Source organism: Tachypleus tridentatus, chromosome 12 (genome assembly GCF_004210375.1).
Source record: "Tachypleus tridentatus isolate NWPU-2018 chromosome 12, ASM421037v1, whole genome shotgun sequence".
Classification (NCBI taxonomy): domain Eukaryota; kingdom Metazoa; phylum Arthropoda; class Merostomata; order Xiphosura; family Limulidae; genus Tachypleus; species Tachypleus tridentatus.
Genome location: NC_134836.1, coordinates 69,330,066 through 69,349,176, shown reverse-complemented (window position 1 = coordinate 69,349,176; position 19,111 = coordinate 69,330,066). Strand labels below are relative to the sequence as shown.

The 19,111-nt window shown below is 35.2% G+C and overlaps 1 protein-coding gene across 1 annotated transcript in view; it reads left to right on the top strand.

The window, feature by feature from the left end:
* Positions 1-19,111, top strand: part of LOC143233513 (zinc finger MYND domain-containing protein 11-like) — a 53,855-nt gene that overhangs the window by 29,771 nt on the left and 4,973 nt on the right. Inside the window, exons 7-12 of the mRNA XM_076469810.1 lie at positions 10,928-11,046; positions 13,511-13,658; positions 13,691-13,852; positions 14,503-14,598; positions 17,978-18,151; positions 18,774-18,959. Of these exons, the coding sequence (XP_076325925.1) occupies positions 10,928-11,046; positions 13,511-13,658; positions 13,691-13,852; positions 14,503-14,598; positions 17,978-18,151; positions 18,774-18,959 (885 nt within the window). The remainder of the gene's footprint in view (positions 1-10,927; positions 11,047-13,510; positions 13,659-13,690; positions 13,853-14,502; positions 14,599-17,977; positions 18,152-18,773; positions 18,960-19,111) is intronic.

The following is a 19,111-nucleotide window of genomic DNA, read 5'->3' as shown; positions in this document are numbered from 1 at the left end:
GACTGAACTCATGGTTTTAGAGTGTTTTCTGTTAGGTCTGTTGTTGGTGACTGAACTCATGGTTTTAGAGTGTTTTCTGTTAGGTCTGTTGTTGGTGACTGAACTCATGGTTTTAGAGTGTTTTCTGTTAGGGTCTGTTGTTGGTGACTGAACTCATGGTTTTAGAGTGTTTTCTGTTAGGTCTGTTGTTGGTGACTGAACTCATGGTTTTAGAGTGTTTTCTGTTAGGTCTGTTGGTGACTGAACTCATGGTTTTACAGTGTTTTCTGTTAGGTCTGTTGTTGGTGACTGAACTCATGGTTTTAGAGTGTTTTCTGTTAGGTCTGTTGTTGGTGACTGAACTCATGGTTTTAGAGTGTTTTCTGTTAGGTCTGTTGTTGGTGACTGAACTCATGGTTTTAGAGTGTTTTCTGTTAGGTCTGTTGTTGGTGACTGAACTCATGGTTTTAGAGTGTTTTCTGTTAGGTCTGTTGTTGGTGACTGAACTCATGGTTTTAGAGTGTTTTCTGTTAGGTCTGTTGTTGGTGACTGAACTCATGGTTTTAGAGTGTTTTCTGTTAGGTCTGTTGTTGGTGACTGAACTCATGGTTTTAGAGTGTTTTCTGTTAGGTCTGTTGTTGGTGACTGAACTCATGGTTTTAGAGTGTTTTCTGTTAGGTCTGTTGTTGGTGACTGAACTCATGGTTTTAGAGTGTTTTCTGTTAGGTCTGTTGTTGGTGACTGAACTCATGGTTTTAGAGTGTTTTCTGTTAGGTCTGTTGTTGGTGACTGAACTCATGGTTTTAGAGTGTTTTCTGTTAGGTCTGTTGTTGGTGACTGAACTCATGGTTTTGTTTTCTGTTAGACTGAACTGTTTTAGAGTGTTTTCTGTTAGGTCTGTTGTTGGTGACTGAACTCATGGTTTTAGAGTGTTTTCTGTTAGGTCTGTTGTTGGTGACTGAACTCATGGTTTTAGAGTGTTTTCTGTTAGGTCTGTTGTTGGTGACTGAACTCATGGTTTTAGAGTGTTTTCTGTTAGGTCTGTTGTTGGTGACTGAACTCATGGTTTTAGAGTGTTTTCTGTTAGGTCTGTTGTTGGTGACTGAACTCATGGTTTTAGAGTGTTTTCTGTTAGGTCTGTTGTTGGTGACTGAACTCATGGTTTTAGAGTGTTTTCTGTTAGGTCTGTTGTTGGTGACTGAACTGGTTTTAGAGTGTTTTCTGTTAGGTCTGTTGTTGGTGACTGAACTCATGTTTTAGAGTGTTTTCTGTTAGGTCTGTTGTTGGTGACTGAACTCATGGTTTTAGAGTGTTTTCTGTTAGGTCTGTTGTTGGTGACTGAACTCATGGTTTTAGAGTGTTTTGTTAGGTCTGTTAGGTCTGTTGTTGGTGACTGAACTCATGGTTTTAGAGTGTTTTCTGTTAGGTCTGTTGTTGGTGACTGAACTTGGTTTTAGAGTGTTTTCTGTTGGTTGGTGACTGAACTCATGGTTTTAGAGTGTTTTCTGTTAGGTCTGTTGTTGGTGACTGAACTCATGGTTTTAGAGTGTTTTCTGTTAGGTCTGTTGTTGGTGACTGAACTCATGGTTTTAGAGTGTTTTCTGTTAGGTCTGTTGTTGGTGACTGAACTCATGGTTTTAGAGTGTTTTCTGTTAGGTCTGTTGTTGGTGACTGAACTCATGGTTTTAGAGTGTTTTCTGTTAGGTCTGTTGTTGGTGACTGAACTCATGGTTTTAGAGTGTTTTCTGTTAGGTCTGTTGTTGGTGACTGAACTCATGGTTTTAGAGTGTTTTCTGTTAGGTCTGTTGTTGGTGACTGAACTCATGGTTTTAGAGTGTTTTCTGTTGGTCTGTTGTTGGTGACTGAACTCATGGTTTTAGAGTGTTTTCTGTTAGGTCTGTTGTTGGTGACTGAACTCATGGTTTTAGAGTGTTTTCTGTTAGGTCTGTTGTTGGTGACTGAACTCATGGTTTTAGAGTGTTTTCTGTTAGGTCTGTTGTTGGTGACTGAACTCATGGTTTTAGAGTGTTTTCTGTTAGGTCTGTTGTTGGTGACTGAACTCATGGTTTTAGAGTGTTTTCTGTTAGGTCTGTTGTTGGTGACTGAACTCATGGTTTTAGAGTGTTTTCTGTTAGGTCTGTTGTTGGTGACTGAACTGGTTTTAGAGTGTTAGTCTGTTGTTGGTGACTGAACTCATGGTTTTAGAGTTTTTCTGTTAGGTCTGTTGTTGGTGACTGAACTCATGGTTTTAGAGTGTTTTCTGTTAGGTCTGTTGTTGGACTGACTGAACTGTTAGGTCATGGTTTTACAGTGTTTTCTGTTAGGTCTGTTGTTGGTGACTGAACTCATGGTTTTAGAGTGTTTTCTGTTAGGTCTGTTGTTGGTGACTGAACTCATGGTTTTAGAGTGTTTTCTGTTAGGTCTGTTGTTGGTGACTGAACTCATGGTTTTACAGTGTTTTCTGTTAGGTCTGTTGTTGGTGACTGAACTCATGGTTTTACAGTGTTTTCTGTTAGGTCTGTTGTTGGTGACTGAACTCATGGTTTTAGTGTTTTCTGTTAGTGTTTTCTGTTAGGTCTGTTGTTGGTGACTGAACTCATGGTTTTAGAGTGTTTTCTGTTAGGTCTGTTGTTGGTGACTGAACTCATGGTTTTAGAGTGTTTTCTGTTAGGTCTGTTGTTGGTGACTGAACTCATGGTTTTAGAGTGTTTTCTGTTAGGTCTGTTGTTGGTGACTGAACTCATGGTTTTAGAGTGTTTTCTGTTAGGTCTGTTGTTGGTGACTGAACTCATGGTTTTAGAGTGTTTTCTGTTAGGTCTGTTGTTGGTGACTGAACTCATGGTTTTACAGTGTTTTCTGTTAGGTCTGTTGTTGGTGACTGAACTCATGGTTTTAGAGTGTTTTCTGTTAGGTCTGTTGTTGGTGACTGAACTCATGGTTTTAGAGTGTTTTCTGTTAGGTCTGTTGTTGGTGACTGAACTCATGGTTTTAGAGTGTTTTCTGTTAGGTCTGTTGTTGGTGACTGAACTCATGGTTTTAGAGTGTTTTCTGTTAGGTCTGTTGTTGGTGACTGAACTCATGGTTTTAGAGTGTTTTCTGTTAGGTCTGTTGTTGGTGACTGAACTCATGGTTTTAGAGTGTTTTCTGTTAGGTCTGTTGTTGGTGACTGAACTCATGGTTTTAGAGTGTTTTCTGTTAGGTCTGTTGTTGGTGACTGAACTCATGGTTTTAGAGTGTTTTCTGTTAGGTCTGTTGTTGGTGACTGAACTCATGGTTTTAGAGTGTTTTCTGTTAGGTCTGTTGTTGGTGACTGAACTCATGGTTTTAGAGTGTTTTCTGTTAGGTCTGTTGTTGGTGACTGAACTCATGGTTTTAGAGTGTTTTCTGTTAGGTCTGTTGTTGGTGACTGAACTCATGGTTTTAGTGTTTTCTGTTAGTGTTTTCTGTTAGGTCTGTTGTTGGTGACTGAACTCATGGTTTTAGAGTGTTTTCTGTTAGGTCTGTTGTTGGTGACTGAACTCATGGTTTTAGAGTGTTTTCTGTTAGGTCTGTTGTTGGTGACTGAACTCATGGTTTTAGAGTGTTTTCTGTTAGGTCTGTTGTTGGTGACTGAACTCATGGTTTTAGAGTGTTTTCTGTTAGGTCTGTTGTTGGTGACTGAACTCATGGTTTTAGAGTGTTTTCTGTTAGGTCTGTTGTTGGTGACTGAACTCATGGTTTTAGAGTGTTTTCTGTTAGGTCTGTTGTTGGTGACTGAACTCATGGTTTTAGAGTGTTTTCTGTTAGGTCTGTTGTTGGTGACTGAACTCATGGTTTTAGAGTGTTTTCTGTTAGGTCTGTTGTTGGTGACTGAACTCATGGTTTTAGAGTGTTTTCTGTTAGGTCTGTTGTTGGTGACTGAACTCATGGTTTTAGAGTGTTTTCTGTTAGGTCTGTTGTTGGTGACTGAACTCATGGTTTTAGAGTGTTTTCTGTTAGGTCTGTTGTTGGTGACTGAACTCATGGTTTTAGAGTGTTTTCTGTTAGGTCTGTTGTTGGTGACTGAACTCATGGTTTTAGAGTGTTTTCTGTTAGGTCTGTTGTTGGTGACTGAACTCATGGTTTTAGAGTGTTTTCTGTTAGGTCTGTTGTTGGTGACTGAACTCATGGTTTTAGAGTGTTTTCTGTTAGGTCTGTTGTTGGTGACTGAACTCATGGTTTTAGAGTGTTTTCTGTTAGGTCTGTTGTTGGTGACTGAACTCATGGTTTTAGAGTGTTTTCTGTTAGGTCTGTTGTTGGTGACTGAACTCATGGTTTTAGAGTGTTTTCTGTTAGGTCTGTTGTTGGTGACTGAACTCATGGTTTTAGAGTGTTTTCTGTTAGGTCTGTTGTTGGTGACTGAACTCATGGTTTTAGAGTGTTTTCTGTTAGGTCTGTTGTTGGTGACTGAACTCATGGTTTTAGAGTGTTTTCTGTTAGGTCTGTTGTTGGTGACTGAACTCATGGTTTTAGAGTGTTTTCTGTTAGGTCTGTTGTTGACTGAACTCATGGTTTTAGAGTGTTTTCTGTTAGGTCTGTTGTTGGTGACTGAACTCATGGTTTTAGAGTGTTTTCTGTTAGGTCTGTTGTTGGTGACTGAACTCATGGTTTTAGAGTGTTTTCTGTTAGGTCTGTTGTTGGTGACTGAACTCATGGTTTTAGAGTGTTTTCTGTTAGGTCTGTTGTTGGTGACTGAACTCATGGTTTTAGAGTGTTTTCTGTTAGGTTGTTGGTTGAACTCATGGTTTTAGAGTGTTTTCTGTTAGGTCTGTTGTTGGTGACTGAACTCATGGTTTTAGAGTGTTTTCTGTTAGGTCTGTTGTTGGTGACTGAACTCATGGTTTTAGAGTGTTTTCTGTTAGGTCTGTTGTTGGTGACTGAACTCATGGTTTTAGAGTGTTTTCTGTTAGGTCTGTTGTTGGTGACTGAACTCATGGTTTTAGAGTGTTTTCTGTTAGGTCTGTTGTTGGTGACTGAACTCATGGTTTTAGAGTGTTTTCTGTTAGGTCTGTTGTTGGTGACTGAACTCATGGTTTTAGAGTGTTTTCTGTTAGGTCTGTTGTTGGTGACTGAACTCATGGTTTTAGAGTGTTTTCTGTTAGGTCTGTTGTTGGTGACTGAACTCATGGTTTTACAGTGTTTTCTGTTAGGTCTGTTGTTGGTGACTGAACTCATGGTTTTAGAGTGTTTTCTGTTAGGTCTGTTGTTGGTGACTGAACTCATGGTTTTAGTGTTTTCTGTTAGTGTTTTCTGTTAGGTCTGTTGTTGTTGTTGGTGACTGAACTCATGGTTTTAGAGTGTTTTCTGTTAGGTCTGTTGTTGGTGACTGAACTCATGGTTTTAGAGTGTTTTCTGTTAGGTCTGTTGTTGGTGACTGAACTCATGGTTTTACAGTGTTTTCTGTTAGGTCTGTTGTTGGTGACTGAACTCATGGTTTTAGAGTGTTTTCTGTTAGGTCTGTTGTTGGTGACTGAACTCATGGTTTTACAGTGTTTTCTGTTAGGTCTGTTGTTGGTGACTGAACTCATGGTTTTAGAGTGTTTTCTGTTAGGTCTGTTGTTGGTGACTGAACTCATGGTTTTAGAGTGTTTTCTGTTAGGTCTGTTGTTGGTGACTGAACTCATGGTTTTAGAGTGTTTTCTGTTAGGTCTGTTGTTGGTGACTGAACTCATGGTTTTAGAGTGTTTTCTGTTAGGTCTGTTGTTGGTGACTGAACTCATGGTTTTAGTGTTTTCTGTTAGGTCTGTTGTTCTGAACTCATGGTTTTAGGTCTGTTAGGTCTGTTGTTGACTGAACTCATGGTTTTAGAGTGTTTTCTGTTAGGTCTGTTGTTGGTGACTGAACTCATGGTTTTAGAGTGTTTTCTGTTAGGTCTGTTGTTGGTGACTGAACTCATGGTTTTAGTGTTTTCTGTTAGGTGTTTTCTGTTAGGTCTGTTGTTGGTGACTGAACTCATGGTTTTAGAGTGTTTTCTGTTAGGTCTGTTGTTGGTGACTGAACTCATGGTTTTAGAGTGTTTTCTGTTAGGTCTGTTGTTGGTGACTGAACTCATGGTTTTAGAGTGTTTTCTGTTAGGTCTGTTGTTGGTGACTGAACTCATGGTTTTAGAGTGTTTTCTGTTAGGTCTGTTGTTGGTGACTGAACTCATGGTTTTGTTTTCTGTTAGGTCTGTTGTTGGTGAGTGTTTTCTGTTAGGTCTGTTGTTGGTGACTGAACTCATGGTTTTAGAGTGTTTTCTGTTAGGTCTGTTGTTGGTGACTGAACTCATGGTTTTAGAGTGTTTTCTGTTAGGTCTGTTGTTGGTGACTGAACTCATGGTTTTACAGTGTTTTCTGTTAGGTCTGTTGTTGGTGACTGAACTCATGGTTTTACTGTTGTTGGTGAGTGTTTTCTGTTAGGGTCTGTTGTTGGTGACTGAACTCATGGTTTTACAGTGTTTTCTGTTAGGTCTGTTGTTGGTGACTGAACTCATGGTTTTACAGTGTTTTCTGTTAGGTCTGTTGTTGGTGACTGAACTCATGGTTTTACAGTGTTTTCTGTTAGGTCTGTTGTTGGTGACTGAACTCATGGTTTTACAGTGTTTTCTGTTAGGTCTGTTGTTGGTGACTGAACTCATGGTTTTACAGTGTTTTCTGTTAGGTCTGTTGTTGGTGACTGAACTCATGGTTTTAGAGTGTTTTCTGTTAGGTCTGTTGTTGGTGACTGAACTCATGGTTTTAGAGTGTTTTCTGTTAGGTCTGTTGTTGGTGACTGAACTCATGGTTTTAGAGTGTTTTCTGTTAGGTCTGTTGTTGGTGACTGAACTCATGGTTTTAGAGTGTTTTCTGTTAGGTCTGTTGTTGGTGACTGAACTCATGGTTTTAGAGTGTTTTCTGTTAGGTCTGTTGTTGGTGACTGAACTCATGGTTTTAGAGTGTTTTCTGTTAGGTCTGTTGTTGGTGACTGAACTCATGGTTTTAGAGTGTTTTCTGTTAGGTCTGTTGTTGGTGACTGAACTCATGGTTTTAGAGTGTTTTCTGTTAGGTCTGTTGTTGGTGACTGAACTCATGGTTTTAGAGTGTTTTCTGTTAGGTCTGTTGTTGGTGACTGAACTCATGGTTTTAGAGTGTTTTCTGTTAGGTCTGTTGTTGGTGACTGAACTCATGGTTTTAGAGTGTTTTCTGTTAGGTCTGTTGTTGGTGACTGAACTCATGGTTTTAGAGTGTTTTCTGTTAGGTCTGTTGTTGGTGACTGAACTCATGGTTTTACAGTGTTTTCTGTTAGGTCTGTTGTTGGTGACTGAACTCATGGTTTTACAGTGTTTTCTGTTAGGTCTGTTGTTGGTGACTGAACTCATGGTTTTAGAGTGTTTTCTGTTAGGTCTGTTGTTGGTGACTGAACTCATGGTTTTACAGTGTTTTCTGTTAGGTCTGTTGTTGGTGACTGAACTCATGGTTTTACAGTGTTTTCTGTTAGGTCTGTTGTTGGTGACTGAACTCATGGTTTTACAGGTCTGTTTTCTGTCATGGTTTTAGAGTGTTTTCTGTTAGGTCTGTTGTTGGTGACTGAACTCATGGTTTTAGAGTGTTTTCTGTTAGGTCTGTTGTTGGTGACTGAACTCATGGTTTTAGAGTGTTTTCTGTTAGGTCTGTTGTTGGTGACTGAACTCATGGTTTTAGAGTGTTTTCTGTTAGGTCTGTTGTTGGTGACTGAACTCATGGTTTTAGAGTGTTTTCTGTTAGGTCTGTTGTTGGTGACTGAACTCATGGTTTTAGAGTGTTTTCTGTTAGGTCTGTTGTTGGTGACTGAACTCATGGTTTTACAGTGTTTTCTGTTAGGTCTGTTGTTGGTGACTGAACTCATGGTTTTAGAGTGTTTTCTGTTAGGTCTGTTGTTGGTGACTGAACTCATGGTTTTAGAGTGTTTTCTGTTAGGTCTGTTGTTGGTGACTGAACTCATGGTTTTAGAGTGTTTTCTGTTAGGTCTGTTGTTGGTGACTGAACTCATGGTTTTAGAGTGTTTTCTGTTAGGTCTGTTGTTGGTGACTGAACTCATGGTTTTAGAGTGTTTTCTGTTAGGTCTGTTGTTGGTGACTGAACTCATGGTTTTAGAGTGTTTTCTGTTAGGTCTGTTGTTGGTGACTGAACTCATGGTTTTAGAGTGTTTTCTGTTAGGTCTGTTGTTGGTGACTGAACTCATGGTTTTAGAGTGTTTTCTGTTAGGTCTGTTGTTGGTGACTGAACTCATGGTTTTAGAGTGTTTTCTGTTAGGTCTGTTGTTGGTGACTGAACTCATGGTTTTAGAGTGTTTTCTGTTAGGTCTGTTGTTGGTGACTGAACTCATGGTTTTAGTGTTTTCTGTTAGGTCTGTTTTCTGAACTTAGGTGTTTTCTGTTGGTCTGTTGTGACTGAACTCATGGTTTTAGAGTGTTTTCTGTTAGGTCTGTTGTTGGTGACTGAACTCATGGTTTTAGAGTGTTTTCTGTTAGGTCTGTTGTTGGTGACTGAACTCATGGTTTTAGAGTGTTTTCTGTTAGGTCTGTTGTTGGTGACTGAACTCATGGTTTTAGAGTGTTTTCTGTTAGGTCTGTTGTTGGTGACTGAACTCATGGTTTTAGAGTGTTTTCTGTTAGGTCTGTTGTTGGTGACTGAACTCATGGTTTTAGAGTGTTTTCTGTTAGGTCTGTTGTTGGTGACTGAACTCATGGTTTTAGAGTGTTTTCTGTTAGGTCTGTTGTTGGTGACTGAACTCATGGTTTTAGAGTGTTTTCTGTTAGGTCTGTTGTTGGTGACTGAACTCATGGTTTTAGAGTGTTTTCTGTTAGGTCTGTTGTTGGTGACTGAACTCATGGTTTTAGAGTGTTTTCTGTTAGGTCTGTTGTTGGTGACTGAACTCATGGTTTTAGAGTGTTTTCTGTTAGGTCTGTTGTTGGTGACTGAACTCATGGTTTTAGAGTGTTTTCTGTTAGGTCTGTTGTTGGTGACTGAACTCATGGTTTTAGAGTGTTTTCTGTTAGGTGTTTTCTGTTAGGTCTGTTGTTGGTGACTGAACTCATGGTTTTAGAGTGTTTTCTGTTAGGTCTGTTGTTGGTGACTGAACTCATGGTTTTAGAGTGTTTTCTGTTGTTGGTGACTGAACTCATGGTTTTAGAGTGTTTTCTGTTAGGTCTGTTGTTGGTGACTGAACTCATGGTTTTAGAGTGTTTTCTGTTAGGTCTGTTGTTGGTGACTGAACTCATGGTTTTACAGTGTTTTCTGTTAGGTCTGTTGTTGGTGACTGAACTCATGGTTTTAGAGTGTTTTCTGTTAGGTCTGTTGTTGGTGACTGAACTCATGGTTTTAGAGTGTTTTCTGTTAGGTCTGTTGTTGGTGACTGAACTCATGGTTTTATGTTTTCTGTTAGGTCTGTTGTTGGTGACTGAACTCATGGTTTTACAGTGTTTTCTGTTAGGTCTGTTGTTGGTGACTGAACTCATGGTTTTAGAGTGTTTTCTGTTAGGTCTGTTGTTGGTGACTGAACTCATGGTTTTAGAGTGTTTTCTGTTAGGTCTGTTGTTGGTGACTGAACTCATGGTTTTAGAGTGTTTTCTGTTAGGTCTGTTGTTGGTGACTGAACTCATGGTTTTAGAGTGTTTTCTGTTAGGTCTGTTGTTGGTGACTGAACTCATGGTTTTAGAGTGTTTTCTGTTAGGTCTGTTGTTGGTGACTGAACTCATGGTTTTAGAGTGTTTTCTGTTAGGTCTGTTGTTGGTGACTGAACTCATGGTTTTAGAGTGTTTTCTGTTAGGTCTGTTGTTGGTGACTGAACTCATGGTTTTAGAGTGTTTTCTGTTAGGTCTGTTGTTGGTGACTGAACTCATGGTTTTAGAGTGTTTTCTGTTAGGTCTGTTGTTGGTGACTGAACTCATGGTTTTAGAGTGTTTTCTGTTAGGTCTGTTGTTGGTGACTGAACTCATGGTTTTAGAGTGTTTTCTGTTAGGTCTGTTGTTGGTGACTGAACTCATGGTTTTAGAGTGTTTTCTGTTAGGTCTGTTGTTGGTGACTGAACTCATGGTTTTAGAGTGTTTTCTGTTAGAACTCATGTCTGTTGTTGGTGACTGAACTCATGGTTTTAGAGTGTTTTCTGTTAGGTCTGTTGTTGGTGACTGAACTCATGGTTTTAGAGTGTTTTCTGTTAGGTCTGTTGTTGGTGACTGAACTCATGGTTTTAGAGTGTTTTCTGTTAGGTCTGTTGTTGGTGACTGAACTCATGGTTTTAGAGTGTTTTCTGTTAGGTCTGTTGTTGGTGACTGAACTCATGGTTTTAGAGTGTTTTCTGTTAGGTCTGTTGTTGGTGACTGAACTCATGGTTTTAGAGTGTTTTCTGTTAGGTCTGTTGTTGGTGACTGAACTCATGGTTTTAGAGTGTTTTCTGTTAGGTCTGTTGTTGGTGACTGAACTCATGGTTTTAGAGTGTTTTCTGTTAGGTCTGTTGTTGGTGACTGAACTCATGGTTTTAGAGTGTTAAGTCTGTAAATATACTACTGACCCACCAGCATGTTTTTCAAGAATGTTTCATTCGTTAATTATGTTATAACTGTAAGTATAGTAGGATTAAAAAAAATAACTTTTTGAATGTGCACACTTATACTAGATTTTGGTTTATAGTATATGTACAGTAGATACAAAAATAGGACACATATTTAAGATGAAATTCTTAACTATTGATACCATAATTCTTATAATAATATACAGTTGAAGTTAACTTTTCCTGCTTGCAGCTGGTTTCAGTTATAATTGTATAAAATATTTGTAAGTTTTATAGAGATTATTTAATGTTTTTTCCCCTCCTCCTTTTTTTTTATTAATACATAGTGAATTAATAAAAAACAGGTCTTTATAACTAATGTATTCTGCCAAGTGGAGACTAGATTGTAACAATATTATGTAGTAAACATAATTTTTTCTTTAAGAATCCCCCTCATGAATTGGTTTGGGCAAGACAGAAAGGATTTCTTTACTGGCCAGCCAAAGTTATAAAACAGGAGAATGGGATCTATGATGTCCGTTTTTTTGGAGGATATCATCAAAGGTAAACTTTACTTGGTACCCTTTGTAGACTTTCTGTAGTATAAGTTTGGTGTATGTTTATTGAAAAACTCATTGAACCTGCTAAACTATGAGGTTTTTTATTCATCAGATTAATTAGGGAGGCATCTCTCCATTTGGACTTTGTTTATATCCTGTTTTTTGTTAATTGGTTTACTGTGCATTTAAAATGGACTATTATATACACAAATACAGGTAAAGGAAGTTGACTTTTCTATGAATTGGTGTATATCAATGAAAAGTAAAAGCAGGTATGATAACAGTTTATAAAGCATTAATGTTATAAAGCTTTATAAATGTTATAACCAGTGTTGTTTATGAAAGTAACTGTGATGAGAGATGGAGATTGTTGTTTGTTACATAAAAATAATATTTTTTATGTTTATAAGATCCAAACTATTTAATAATACATGTAAATATAAAAGGTGGTGGTATTTTTTTAGTAGTGTATGCTTAATAATAAATTGTGTAATCAGAGATACAAAAATGGCTGAAACATTTAAACAGGTAACTTGTTTCAGCATTGTGTGGTTATGTTTTGTTAAAATAAATGTGAATATGTCTGAAAGTAAACTTTTTATAATACTGCAATAACCACAAAATTAAATCTTTCTAGTTGACAGTGATATAGGGAAAACAGGAATAGCTGTTAGTATATGTTTGTATTTTTTATATTTTGTTGAAATACTTTTATGTACAGAGTGTTGGCTAAATATTTAACAAACGTTGATAAATAGTCTGTTATCCAGTATATGAAGTTATTATGTGTTAAAATGTAAATATATTAATTGTTATTGATTAGGGGAAATATAAATATATTAATTATTATTAATCAGGGAAAATCTAAATATAGTAATTGTTATTGATTAGAAGTGTAAATATATTAATTGTTACTGATTGGGGGAATATAAATATATTAATTTTTATGGATTAGATAAAGTGTAAATATATTAATGTTTACTGATTAGAAGAATATAAATATATTGTTTGTTTGTTTTTTGAATTTCGCACAAAGCTACTGAGGGATATCTGTGCTAGCCGTCCCTAATTTAGCTGTGTAAGACTAGAGGGAAAGCAGCTAGTCATCACCACCCACTGCCAACTCTTGGGCTGCTCTTTTACCAATGAATAGTGGGAATGACCGTCACATTATAACGCCCCCATGGCTGAAAGGGCGAGCATGTTTGGCGCGATGGGGATGCGATCCCGTGACCCTCAGATTACGAGTCGCACGCCTTAACACGCTTGGCCGTGCCAGGCCTATAAATGTATTACTTTTTATGGATTAGAGAAAGTGTAAAGATATTAATGTTCACTGATTGGAAGAATATAAATATATTAATTTTTATTGATTAGAGGAAGTATAAATAAATTAATTGTTATTGATTAGGGGAACGTAAATATATTAATTCTTATATGGACTCAGCAGATAGCCCGATGTGGCTTTGCTATAAGAAAACACAAACATTAATTTTTATTGATTGGAGGAAGTGTAAATATATTTGTTATTGATTAAGGGAATATAAATATATTAGTTGTTATTGATTGAAGGAAGTGTAAATATAATAATTGTGCAATATCTTATGAATTATGTGATTCATATTATTTTTTTTTTACCCAGTTTACTGTAGACTATATTAATATTTATATTAGTGATATTTTAGGGGGTTGAAGAGAACATGAGAATTTGGCTTCATTCTCAATGACAAAATATTGTTCTTTTTTCCAGTTTCTCCCAAAAATGTATTGTTGACTAAATAGTAAAACTAATAGAATATCACATAAAAAAACAAAAGAAATGTTAAAGAAAAACTGGCATATAATTGTTTGTCCAGCTTTATCACAGATATTTTGTCCCTGTATTATCACAGATGTTTTGTCTTTGTATTATGATTGTTATTTTGTCTCTGTACTATGACAAGTATCCTTTTCCCTGCATTATGATTGTTATTTTGTCTCTGTATTATGACAGGTATTTTGTCTCTGTATTATGATTGTTATTTCATTCCTGTACTATCACAGGTATTTTGTCGCTGTGTTATGATTGTTATTTTGTCCCTGTGTTACCACAAGTATTCTTTTCCCTGTATTATGACAGGTATTTTGTACTGTATTATCACAGGAATTTTTCTTGTGTTATCATTGGTATTTTGTCCCTGTATTATTAAAGGTATAGTTTTCTTGTGTGATTTATTAACACCATATTAGGATGAGTGATTTATCAAGGAGGTTCAGAAAGACAGTGTGGGGAAGATATTGTTTGTATATTAGTAGACTCCAGTATATTTTTATTACTATAGTTTTTGATATATGTTAATAGCCTTTTTTACATGTTAATGATAATACCTATGGGTAATTACAGTTAATTTACATTTAAATAATAGTATTAAGTATTTTAATCATGAAATATTTGAAAGTTCAGTAATGCTTCATTTATTTTCATCTAGAGCCAAAGTTGAAGTTGAAAACATCAAACCAATTAACACGAGCTTGCAACAGCTTTCTGTGAAACGTACAGCTTCTCTCAATAAAGCTCTGGATGAACTAAAACGTCATCAAGAAATGGTAGAGAAACAAAACAGAGTCTTGAGACCAGCTGTCTTCCTCCTCCGTCGATTTACTCTCAGTCTAGATTGATTCCTCGATCGGGGGCAAGAGTGAGAAAACATTCTGGTATGTTTTGTGTTGGTTGCGAAAGCACAGAGCCCCATGGAGAGTCTAGATATGAACATCATAATTCAGAAGATGAAGTTCCATCTTCTTCATCTCAGAAGATGGCAAAGATTCAGGTCTGCAGTCTGTATCTTAATATTTCAGGGTTAACAAATTATTGGATTTAAGTAATTCTAACTGTGTGTACACCTCTTTACAGTGTAGTTAATGAAGTAAAATGTAATTTGTCTTTATGAATTGTGGGAATGAATGATTCCTGTATTTTCCACTAGTGCTCAGCTCAACAGTATGCCTGGAGGTTTAACTGAGTTCTGATAACCTGTCACAGCCATGTTACAGGAATGTTGTGTAGCTTTTTCTTAACAACTGTCAAACTGGTTATGGCATCTGTGTTATAATAATAAGTTATTTTTAGCTTAGTAGGCTTTCTACTTGAAGAATAAGTTGAAAATTATACTGATTTTAGGAACGTGTGAAAAAAACACTTTGTCTGTACGCTTTACAGATGTTGAGAACCAATGTTTAAAAATGGTATAAGAATTGCAGATTTAATGTAGTGATAAAAATATATGATCTAATTGGCTTATTGAGTTATAGTGTCACATAGGTAAAACAAGCACTGGGTACATCTAATTTCCTGCTACAGGTAAAATGCCAGAATCTTCACAAAATAAAATTTGAACTTGTGTTAGAGGAACAGGTTGAAGACCCAACTTTTATAATAACTATTTACATGTTATTTTAATAGTAGTGTCTTCTTATGTAGGAGGCTGCGTCACCTGATGATAATAATGTTGTATCATCGTCCAGTCAGGAGTCACCGTTAGCTAAAGTTTCAGTTTGTACACAGACTCCAAAAAAGGTAGGATGGATAATTGTGGCATTAAAATGATTTAAGTGACCATCACTTTGATTTTCTTCATGTGGGCTATTTTAATGACCTGTATCTGTAAATGAAACAGTTATTTTAAACAATCAGTTTTGTTTTTTCTTGTACAATGTTTAAACAAGAATTTGTTACTGTAGATATAACTTGACAAGGCAATAAAATGATAAAGTTAGACTGTTTCATTCAAACTACAATACTGAATTTGTAACTTCCAAAACCCAAAAGATGTCCAATTAGAATTTAGTACAACAAGAGTATGTGCTTAAAAACAACAAGTCAAGATTAAGTTAAATGCTACAAGAATACTGTAGTTTCAAGCTATTCTGAAGCAGGTGTAAGGCTTAAAAGTTTCATGTGTGCACATTATACTGAAATTTAATACATTTAACTGTTTCAGCATTGGCACATTTCTTGGGACTGACCTATAGCCATTTAGTGCATATTATAGTTTTTGTGCTTTCAAATTAATGAGAATATGTTGATGAAATTTAATAGATTATCAGTAAATATTACAGGCAGGGGCGTAGAATTTTTACACCCGATGGGGGGGGGGATGATTTTTGCCACCACTTATGTGGACTGTTTAATTTGCAAATTGTTAATCTCTGATTACATGAACCTGAAAGCTGTAAACATGCAGTCACAGAGTAATCTTGTTGCCACGATACTTGCATGTATATTAGGCATACTGACCGATACTTATGAACTATTGCTTAGATCAAAAAGCTTAGAAGCACGCCTATATTAAAGATGTACATTTCGGCTACTATAAAAGCCTATATCTAGACCTAATTATGTAATTCGATTGGTAAGAACACTAGAATCACAAGAACAAACACACAATTTGTAGGTCTGTGATGCAATAAAACAATTCAACAGACCCTGATTACAGGGCTTTCATTTGCAAGATTATCAGTTTTTTATCAAGTCTTAAGATTTCTCAAGTAATGTTTTTATTTTACTTTCTTTTTGAATATTGACTATCGAACATGTAAAAGTTATTTTGATTTTAAGATTAAAAGTACTTTTATTTGTAAGAAAGGTTTCAGGTTTCACATGCCCAATATTTATAAATTTCAGATAATCAAATTTTTTTCAGAAAAAAAACAACTTTATTTAATCTGTTATTTTCACTAACAAATCTCTGTCCAGGTTCAGTCAATTTGACTGATCTCATAATCACCATAAAAAATTGAGAAATAAATAGAAATTATACCTTTTTTGTTTTAGAACGACTTGGAATTATGAAATAAAAACATAAATATTTATACTAAATGGCTTAACTCTAATGACATGACACATGTATACAGACTTATTATGTTCACCTTTAAGCTGTTCCTGACTAACAAGAGAGAAGTAACAATAATGCAGTGCATGAACACTTGTGTTATTGTATCCAATAATATAAAACTGACCTTTAGTCTTCACTGTCTTGGCTGTGTTTCAGTAGACTAGTATTTTGCAATATACTGTCACATTTCAATTATAATACATTCTATATGTATGTAGATTATTACTATTTAGAAATAAGTTATTAAATATTTTTCTTAAAATATATAACAGTAAATAAAAAGTAAAGCAAACAATTATCTCTTCTAGTTACGACCTTTGTATTCTGATACTGCTTGTTATAACTAGCTAAGCCTTAAGACATTTCGCACATGGAAGATGTGAAACACAAAACTTTTTAAGGTCTTATATATATACATTTGAAATAATCTAAAGATCATAAAGTACTATATAGATACCATAGAAATCTATTATACTTTATCAACTGTACTAACTAATTTGTATTTGGGTATAAAACATTTCATACATGGAGGCTGTGAAACAAACTAATTTTTCGTATATGCATAGTTTTAATTGAATAACCAAAAAATAATAAGTTACTGTATCAATACCATAGGATTACACTGTAATTTATCAGGCTTAGTAACTACCTGTATTTTGTCTAAAAATATGTAATTTTGAACAGACTAAAGACACAACATACCTGCTTGAAATCTTGGTTTAAAAGAATGAGATATCTTCCAAGCACTTTAAACTGGCTGAGAAAGTGACTAAGGGGACATTCTGAAGTTTCAGTTGGTTACTCACTTGTCATATATTGAAGTAAGTTAGTATACTGGACCATTTCTAAAAATGAAAGAAGTGAGTGGAACCACTGTGTTTGATTCAGTATCTGAGTGATATTTGAGCAAAAAGGAAAGATAAAAGGTTTTTATTGTATATTCTAAGTTGCTCATATCAATAATTTGAATTCGTAATTCATCCAGAACTATAGACTTGTATTTTGACAGTATAAATATCTAACCTGAACCAGTGCTGCACTCAACATTCCACGAAACACACAAAAAAAATCTATGTTTAGTTGTGATTTTTTTAATATCTACTTTCAATTTAAGAAATTAAATAATGTATAATGTGAATATTTGAATTATAAGCTAAAGTTTGATATCAGACTTAATAACATAAATTTATAAATCTTGAATGCGAGTCCACGAACAAGAAGACATAGTCTTTGACCTGTGACATATCACAAAAGGGTTAACAAGATATAATAGAATTAAGGAGGATAAAGATATCAGCTATATACAGTGTTTTAATGGGTATGGAACTGTTCTAGATGTAAAATCACATTTAACATGTGACTTTCAGTGTTGTTTAGTTCTGTTTTCTAAATGGCGTAATATGAAACATTATTTAACATGTGACATTCAGTGTCATTGAGTTCTGTTTGCTAAAAGGACTAATATGAAATATTATTTAACATGTGATATAATATTTTGAGATGCATGTATTAGTTCTCTCTTAATTATTACAATGTATCACAGCCTTATGTGACATTCCTAAATAGTAATGCTATTCTACTCTTATGGAACTAAGCTAGTTGAAAACCTAATTATATCGCAAAAATATTCTGATATAGTGTTATTCTGTTCTTACGGAACTATGCTAGTTGAAAACCTATCTATATTACAAAAATATTTTGATATAGTGTTATTCTGTTCTCATGGAACTATGCTAGTTGATAACCTACTTATATCACAAATACAATGAGATAATAACTGCCATTAAAAGTGATAGTTTATCAATGGTGTTACTGATTAGAATAAGTATGAAAGAAAATATTAGATTGTGAGCTACGGCAAATTAACAGGGAATGTTTACGTCTCTATCTTAATGGTATTGTGGGTGTTTTCACTTTTACCACATTTTTAAATGTGATTTTTTTTTTTAGTGCTAGAAAATTTTTAGTTTGTGAAATATAGTGACTAAGAGGGTTTTTAACATGTTATCATTTGACAGAGTCTATATTTATATGTTAATTATTTTAACTACTTCATCATAGCTTTTAAGTGGGTTACTACCTAAAGGTGGGTCCGAGAAACCAGATAGTAAATCCCTGTGTGAGAGTTGTGCCTGTAGCAACAAGTATAGCAAACTCTTTAAAGATTTTAAAGAGAGACTTGAAAATGATTACAAGGAAGAGAAAGATCGAGCGGTTCAAGAACTAGCTGACAAAGTAAGTAATAATTTTGAAAAAGCTGTTGAATGATTTTTTAATATTTATATTTTATATGAGTCAATTTGGTCAGAATCTGTTTCTGTTGTTATGAGGCATTGCTTGTCACTTGTAACAGCTTAATACATGATTTCAGGAAAAGGAAAGTTTTTCAACCATGTGTCTGTTCTATCTATCTCTTAATAACATTATATTCTATCACCTTTGATGTTTTATGTTAAAACTTATTTCCATTTCTGTCTCAATAATGTGTACTTTGAAGTTTTTCAAATAACTTTTAACAAAGTATGTTTATCAATGTTGGTGCATATAAAATGTGATACCTTGTCAGCATTCACTTTACTTGATTGTATGTATTCTAGAAAAAAAATGTCTATCTTAATATCTACACATGATTAATTTTAATACCAATTCTTGCATGTTATTAAACATTGAAATTATAAAGGTAAAAACAAAATCAATACATTGAAGTAATTACAACAGTAATTTTCCATTGTAAAACCAAGAATTATATTTGAGAAGACCAAACTGTATTTTGAATCATTGAAATATTGTGACATGTTTATTTAACTTCAGGTTGGGGTTGTCATTATGTTGTTTCTTGCTCCTTTATTTTTTTCAGCTGCAAGCAGACTATGAGAAGGAAAAGCAGACATCAATAAGACAGGCTTTTGAAAAGCTGCAACGAGAAGTGGAAAAGACTCGACAGAAAACAGAAGAACAGCTTCATTTAAAGCACGAACAAGAAATCAGACAACTTGTAGAACAGCATGAAAAAGAAGTTTCCGAGATAAAGAAGAAACAGTGGGTATGTGCAGAATAGAGCTCAATGTGCTACATGTGGAAGTTATTATTGTCCAGGCTGAGTTAATCAGACTCTGTTTGTCCACAAACAAGAAAAATAGTGTATAAAACTACATTGAAAGCAAACTTGTTCTGTGGTTCTCTTTTGTAGGATAT